Source organism: Ixodes scapularis, unplaced genomic scaffold (assembly GCF_016920785.2).
Source record: "Ixodes scapularis isolate PalLabHiFi unplaced genomic scaffold, ASM1692078v2 PGA_scaffold6__148_contigs__length_123643588, whole genome shotgun sequence".
NCBI lineage: Eukaryota > Metazoa > Arthropoda > Arachnida > Ixodida > Ixodidae > Ixodes > Ixodes scapularis.
Genome location: NW_024609881.1, coordinates 96712996 through 96720506, shown reverse-complemented (window position 1 = coordinate 96720506; position 7511 = coordinate 96712996). Strand labels below are relative to the sequence as shown.

At 57.5% G+C, this 7511-nt stretch overlaps 1 protein-coding gene across 1 annotated transcript; it reads left to right on the top strand.

Annotated features, from left to right (window-relative positions):
- Positions 1–940: 940 nt before the first annotated feature.
- On the top strand, positions 941–6305 carry LOC121838542 (the record flags this gene model as incomplete). Its single annotated transcript, XM_042294857.1, has 2 exons — positions 941–1425; positions 5876–6305. Coding segments are annotated over 2 exons (915 nt in total), but the record flags the coding sequence as incomplete, so codon positions are not given.
- Between the last annotated feature and the right edge of the window lie 1206 nt (positions 6306–7511).

Sequence of the window (7511 nt, the reverse complement as noted above, 5' to 3'; positions counted from 1 at the left end):
GGTCGATGCACACGATTTTCAGCGCATCGGTGGCATCCTCTGCCTTGACTTCAAGCTGTCTCTGTCCGCCGTCATCTTTTCAAGGTCGTTGCGTACGCCTCCCAGCGTGCGGCTGGCATCCACCGCCTTGAACTCCCAGCTCCCCCTGTCTGCCGTCGTCTTTCTAAGGTCGATGCACACGATTTTCAGCGCATCGGTGGCATCCTCTGCCTTGACTTCAAGCTGTCTCTGTCCGCCGTCATCTTTTCAAGGTCGTTGCGTACGCTTCCCAGCGTGCGGCTGGCATCCACCGCCTTGAACTCCCAGCTCCCCCTGTCTGCCGTCGTCTTTCTAAGGTCGATGCACACGATTTTCAGCGCATCGGTGGCATCCTCTGCCTTGAGCTTCAAGCTGTCTCTGTCCGCCGTCCTCTTTTCAAGGTCGTTGCGTACGCCTCCCAGCGTGCGGCTGGCATCCACCGCCTTGAACTCCCAGCTCCCCCTGTCTGCCGTCGTCTTTCTAAGGTCGATGCACACGATTTTCAGCGCATCGCTGGCATCCTCTGCCTTGAGCTTCAAGCTGTCTCTGTCCGCCGTCCTCTTTTCAAGGTCGTTGCGTACGCCTCCCAGCGTGCGGCTGGCATCCACCGCCTTGAACTCCCAGCTCCCCCTGTCTGCCGTCGTCTTTCTAAGGTCGATGCACACGATTTTCAGCGCATCGGTGGCATCCTCTGCCTTGACTTCAAGCTGTCTCTGTCCGCCGTCCTCTTTTCAAGGTCGTTGCGTACGCTTCCCAGCGTGCGGCTGGCATCCACCGCCTTGAACTCCCAGCTCCCCCTGTCTGCCGTCGTCTTTCTAAGGTCGATGCACACGATTTTCAGCGCATCGGTGGCATCCTCTGCCTTGACTTCAAGCTGTCTCTGTCCGCCGTCATCTTTTCAAGGTCGTTGCGTACGCTTCCCAGCGTGCGGCTGGCATCCACCGCCTTGAACTCCCAGCTCCCCCTGTCTGCCGTCGTCTTTCTAAGGTCGATGCACACGATTTTCAGCGCATCGCTGGCATCCTCTGCCTTGAGCTTCAAGCTGTCTCTGTACGCCGTCCTCTTTTCAAGGTCGTTGCGTACGCTTCCCAGCGTGCGGCTGGCATCCACCGCCTTGAACTCCCAGCTCCCCCTGTCTGCCGTCGTCTTTCTAAGGTCGATGCACACGATTTTCAGCGCATCGGTGGCATCCTCTGCCTTGAGCTTCAAGCTGTCTCTGTCCGCCGTCATCTTTTCAAGGTCGTTGCGTACGCCTCCCAGCGTGCGGCTGGCATCCACCGCCTTGAACTCCCAGCTCCCCCTGTCTGCCGTCGTCTTTCTAAGGTCGATGCACACGATTTTCAGCGCATCGGTGGCATCCTCTGCCTTGAGCTCCAAGCTGTCTCTGTCCGCCGTCATCTTTTCAAGGTCGTTGCGTACGCCTCCCAGCGTGCGGCTGGCATCCACCGCCTTGAACTCCCAGCTCCCCCTGTCTGCCGTCGTCTTTCTAAGGTCGATGCACACGATTTTCAGCGCATCGGTGGCATCCTCTGCCTTGAGCTTCAAGCTGTCTCTGTCCGCCGTCCTCTTTTCAAGGTCGTTGCGTACGCCTCCCAGCGTGCGGCTGGCATCCACCGCCTTGAGCTCCCAGCTCCCCCTGTCTGCCGTCGTCTTTCTAAGGTCGATGCACACGATTTTCAGCGCATCGCTGGCATCCTCTGCCTTGAGCTCCAAGCTGTCTCTGTCCGCCGTCCTCTTTTCAAGCTCGTTGCGTACGCTTCCCAGCGTGCGGCTGGCATCCACCGCCTTGAACCCCCAGCTCCCCCTGTCTGCCGTCGTCTTTCTAAGGTCGATGCACACGATTTTCAGCGCATCGGTGGCATCCTCTGCCTTGAGCTTCAAGCTGTCTCTGTCCGCCGTCATCTTTTCAAGGTCGTTGGGTACGCCTCCCAGCATGCGGCTGGCATCCACCGCCTTGAACTCCCAGCTCCCCCTGTCTGCCGTCGTCTTTCTAAGGTCGATGCACACGATTTTCAGCGCATCGGTGGCATCCTCTGCCTTGAGCTTCAAGCTGTCTCTGTCCGCCGTCCTCTTTTCAAGGTCGTTGCGTACGCCTCCCAGCGTGCGGCTGGCATCCACCGCCTTGAGCTCCCAGCTCCCCCTGTCTGCCGTCGTCTTTCTAAGGTCGATGCACACGATTTTCAGCGCATCGCTGGCATCCTCTGCCTTGAGCTTCAAGCTGTCTCTGTCCGCCGTCCTCTTTTCAAGGTCGTTGCGTACGCCTCCCAGCGTGCGGCTGGCATCCACCGCCTTGAACTCCCAGCTCCCCCTGTCTGCCGTCGTCTTTCTAAGGTCGATGCACACGATTTTCAGCGCATCGGTGGCATCCTCTGCCTTGAGCTTCAAGCTGTCTCTGTCCGCCGTCCTCTTTTCAAGGTCGTTGCGTACGCCTCCCAGCGTGCGGCTGGCATCCACCGCCTTGAACTCCCAGCTCCCCCTGTCTGCCGTCGTCTTTCTAAGGTCGATGCACACGATTTTCAGCGCATCGCTGGCATCCTCTGCCTTGAGCTTCAAGCTGTCTCTGTCCGCCGTCCTCTTTTCAAGGTCGTTGCGTACGCCTCCCAGCGTGCGGCTGGCATCCACCGCCTTGAACTCCCAGCTCCCCCTGTCTGCCGTCGTCTTTCTAAGGTCGATGCACACGATTTTCAGCGCATCGGTGGCATCCTCTGCCTTGACTTCAAGCTGTCTCTGTCCGCCGTCCTCTTTTCAAGGTCGTTGCGTACGCTTCCCAGCGTGCGGCTGGCATCCACCGCCTTGAACTCCCAGCTCCCCCTGTCTGCCGTCGTCTTTCTAAGGTCGATGCACACGATTTTCAGCGCATCGGTGGCATCCTCTGCCTTGACTTCAAGCTGTCTCTGTCCGCCGTCATCTTTTCAAGGTCGTTGCGTACGCTTCCCAGCGTGCGGCTGGCATCCACCGCCTTGAACTCCCAGCTCCCCCTGTCTGCCGTCGTCTTTCTAAGGTCGATGCACACGATTTTCAGCGCATCGCTGGCATCCTCTGCCTTGAGCTTCAAGCTGTCTCTGTCCGCCGTCCTCTTTTCAAGGTCGTTGCGTACGCTTCCCAGCGTGCGGCTGGCATCCACCGCCTTGAACTCCCAGCTCCCCCTGTCTGCCGTCGTCTTTCTAAGGTCGATGCACACGATTTTCAGCGCATCGGTGGCATCCTCTGCCTTGAGCTTCAAGCTGTCTCTGTCCGCCGTCATCTTTTCAAGGTCGTTGCGTACGCCTCCCAGCGTGCGGCTGGCATCCACCGCCTTGAACTCCCAGCTCCCCCTGTCTGCCGTCGTCTTTCTAAGGTCGATGCACACGATTTTCAGCGCATCGGTGGCATCCTCTGCCTTGAGCTCCAAGCTGTCTCTGTCCGCCGTCATCTTTTCAAGGTCGTTGCGTACGCCTCCCAGCGTGCGGCTGGCATCCACCGCCTTGAACTCCCAGCTCCCCCTGTCTGCCGTCGTCTTTCTAAGGTCGATGCACACGATTTTCAGCGCATCGGTGGCATCCTCTGCCTTGAGCTTCAAGCTGTCTCTGTCCGCCGTCCTCTTTTCAAGGTCGTTGCGTACGCCTCCCAGCGTGCGGCTGGCATCCACCGCCTTGAGCTCCCAGCTCCCCCTGTCTGCCGTCGTCTTTCTAAGGTCGATGCACACGATTTTCAGCGCATCGCTGGCATCCTCTGCCTTGAGCTCCAAGCTGTCTCTGTCCGCCGTCCTCTTTTCAAGCTCGTTGCGTACGCTTCCCAGCGTGCGGCTGGCATCCACCGCCTTGAACCCCCAGCTCCCCCTGTCTGCCGTCGTCTTTCTAAGGTCGATGCACACGATTTTCAGCGCATCGGTGGCATCCTCTGCCTTGAGCTTCAAGCTGTCTCTGTCCGCCGTCATCTTTTCAAGGTCGTTGGGTACGCCTCCCAGCATGCGGCTGGCATCCACCGCCTTGAACTCCCAGCTCCCCCTGTCTGCCGTCGTCTTTCTAAGGTCGATGCACACGATTTTCAGCGCATCGGTGGCATCCTCTGCCTTGAGCTTCAAGCTGTCTCTGTCCGCCGTCCTCTTTTCAAGGTCGTTGCGTACGCCTCCCAGCGTGCGGCTGGCATCCACCGCCTTGAGCTCCCAGCTCCCCCTGTCTGCCGTCGTCTTTCTAAGGTCGATGCACACGATTTTCAGCGCATCGGTGGCATCCTCTGCCTTGAGCTTCAAGCTGTCTCTGTCCGCCGTCCTCTTTTCAAGGTCGTTGCGTACGCTTCCCAGCGTGCGGCTGGCATCCACCGCCTTGAACTCCCAGCTCCCCCTGTCTGCCGTCGTCTTTCTAAGGTCGATGCACACGATTTTCAGCGCATCGCTGGCATCCTCTGCCTTGAGCTTCAAGCTGTCTCTGTCCGCCGTCCTCTTTTCAAGGTCGTTGCGTACGCCTCCCAGCGTGCGGCTGGCATCCACCGCCTTGAGCTCCCAGCTCCCCCTGTCTGCCGTCGTCTTTCTAAGGTCGATGCACACGATTTTCAGCGCATCGGTGGCATCCTCTGCCTTGAGCTTCAAGCTGTCTCTGTCCGCCGTCATCTTTTCAAGGTCGTTGCGTACGCCTCCCAGCGTGCGGCTGGCATCCACCGCCTTGAGCTCCCAGCTCCCCCTGTCTGCCGTCGTCTTTCTAAGGTCGATGCACACGATTTTCAGCGCATCGCTGGCATCCTCTGCCTTGAGCTCCAAGCTGTCTCTGTCCGCCGTTCTCTTTTCAAGGTCGTTGCGTACGCTTCCCAGCGTGCGGCTGGCATCCACCGCCTTGAACTCCCAGCTCCCCCTGTCTGCCGTCGTCTTTCTAAGGTCGATGCACACGATTTTCAGCGCATCGGTGGCATCCTCTGCCTTGAGCTTCAAGCTGTCTCTGTCGGCCGTCATCTTTTCAAGGTCGTTGCGTACGCCTCCCAGCGTGCGGCTGGCATCCACCGCCTTGAGCTCCCAGCTCCCCCTGTCTGCCGTCGTCTTTCTAAGGTCGATGCACACGATTTTCAGCGCATCGCTGGCATCCTCTGCCTTGAGCTCCAAGCTGTCTCTGTCCGCCGTCCTCTTTTCAAGGTCGTTGCGTACGCCTCCCAGCGTGCGGCTGGCATCCACCGCCTTGAACTCCCAGCTCCCCCTGTCTGCCGTCGTCTTTCTAAGGTCGATGCACACGATTTTCAGCTCATCGGTGGCATCCTCTGCCTTGAGCTTCAAGCTGTCTCTGTCCGCCGTCATCTTTTCAAGGTCGTTGCGTACGCCTCCCAGCGTGCGGCTGGCATCCACCGCCTTGAGCTCCCAGCTCCCCCTGTCTGCCGTCGTCTTTCTAAGGTCGATGCACACGATTTTCAGCGCATCGCTGGCATCCTCTGCCTTGAGCTCCAAGCTGTCTCTGTCCGCCGTCCTCTTTTCAAGGTCGTTGCGTACGCTTCCCAGCGTGCGGCTGGCATCCACCGCCTTGAACTCCCAGCTCCCCCTGTCTGCCGTCGTCTTTCTAAGGTCGATGCACACGATTTTCAGCGCATCGCTGGCATCCTCTGCCTTGAGCTTCAAGCTGTCTCTGTCCGCCGTCCTCTTCTCAAGGTCGTTGCGTACGCTTCCCAGCGTGCGGCTGGCATCCACCGCCTTGAACTCCCAGCTCCCCCTGTCTGCCGTCGTCTTTCTAAGGTCGATGCACACGATTTTCAGCGCATCGGTGGCATCCTCTGCCTTGAGCTTCAAGCTGTCTCTGTCCGCCGTCATCTTTTCAAGGTCGTTGCGTACGCCTCCCAGCGTGCGGCTGGCATCCACCGCCTTGAGCTCCCAGCTCCCCCTGTCTGCCGTCGTCTTTCTAAGGTCGATGCACACGATTTTCAGCGCATCGCTGGCATCCTCTGCCTTGAGCTTCAAGCTGTCTCTGTCCGCCGTCATCTTTTCAAGGTCGTTGCGTACGCCTCCCAGCGTGCGGCTGGCATCCACCGCCTTGCGCTCCCAGCTCCCCCTGTCTGCCGTCGTCTTTCTAAGGTCGATGCACACGATTTTCAGCGCATCGCTGGCACCCTCTGCCTTGAGCTTCAAGCTGTCTCTGTCCGCCGTCATCTTTTCAAGGTCGTTGCGAACGCTTTCCAGCGTGCGGCTGGCATCCTCCGCCTTGTCCTTCCAGCCGTCCCTCTCCAGCGTCACCTCTGCGAGGCTGTTATCTAGGCATTTCAGCAGCTTGCTGCGTTCACTCGCCTCTTGCTTCCACTTCTCCAGGCTAGCCGTTGTTTCTGTAAAGATTGGGTAACACGAATTGCGGAGCATTCGACGCGTCTGCCTCAATCGAAACGCTCTTTGCCATAACGTACCAGGTCACTAGTCATGGCAATGATGTCAGAGGCATTCGGGTAAGGGGAGGGGGGGAAGGGAAGTTCTCCGTCTTTCCCCCAAAACCAGAAGATACGACACTCGACGTGTTTCTAATATTGTGTCGTGTTTTAGAGCGCAGCTCTTAGGCGCTCGTTTCTGGGTTGAGCGACGTCACCGTTGGCATAACCGTGCGTTGCATTATGGGACGCTTCCATAATAAGGTTACACGTGACGTCACGTGTGAAGTCACGACGGTAAAATTTCCCGCAAAAGTTAGCGGAAAAAATTACCCGCTGAATTTAGCGGAAAACTTTTCCGCTAAATTTAGTGAGAGAAATTCCCCGCTAAGATTAGCGGGATAATTTTCCCGCTAAATTTAGCGGAAAAACTTTTCCGCCAAAATATAGCGGAAAATTTCCCCGCTAAATTTAGCTGAAAAATTTCCCCGCTAAATTTGGCGGAACAAATTCCACGCTAAATTCGGGTTATGAGAAAAAGAAAAGCGCTCCTCAGGGGTTTTTGATTTGGGCTAAGGTTTGAGTCCCTGCTGTGTGAACAGAGTTTCTTGCCTTGAAGTTTGAGCTTGAGCATACAGCTGTGATTTTCCAGCTGGACCGCGGACACCACCGCGCCGCAGCCCAGATGGCAGGTCAGCATCCGGTGCGGGCACGTCTTCACGTGGTCCTCGAGGGTTCGGCGAGGGCAGCGGTGCTTGCACAGGCCGTGAGGGCACGGCACCTCTTTGATCTCGCACACGCTCAGGTGCGTCGTGTAAATGCTCACGGCAACTATGGTACTGCACCCAGGACTGCGACACTTCACCTGTGGCCGGAAGGACAACGAGGCTTTAAAGAGATTACGGGAAAGAACCCGGCGATGGGATGCCATGGATGAATTCACTAAAGCACTGCAAGGAAAAAAGTTTGATCATCCGCATCCGCAGACTTTGTATGCGCACCCGAACCGCACCCCCCAATATTCTCAAACTATTGTATCCGCATCTGACCCGCAATCCGCACATTCATGCTTGAACATAAAATAAAGCTTGAATGACAAGAAGAAGAAAAAAAAGCATCTAGATGGTACTTTATAACTTATCAGCCGTTTGCTTATTTTGTACAAACAACTCTTCGAGTCAGAATAC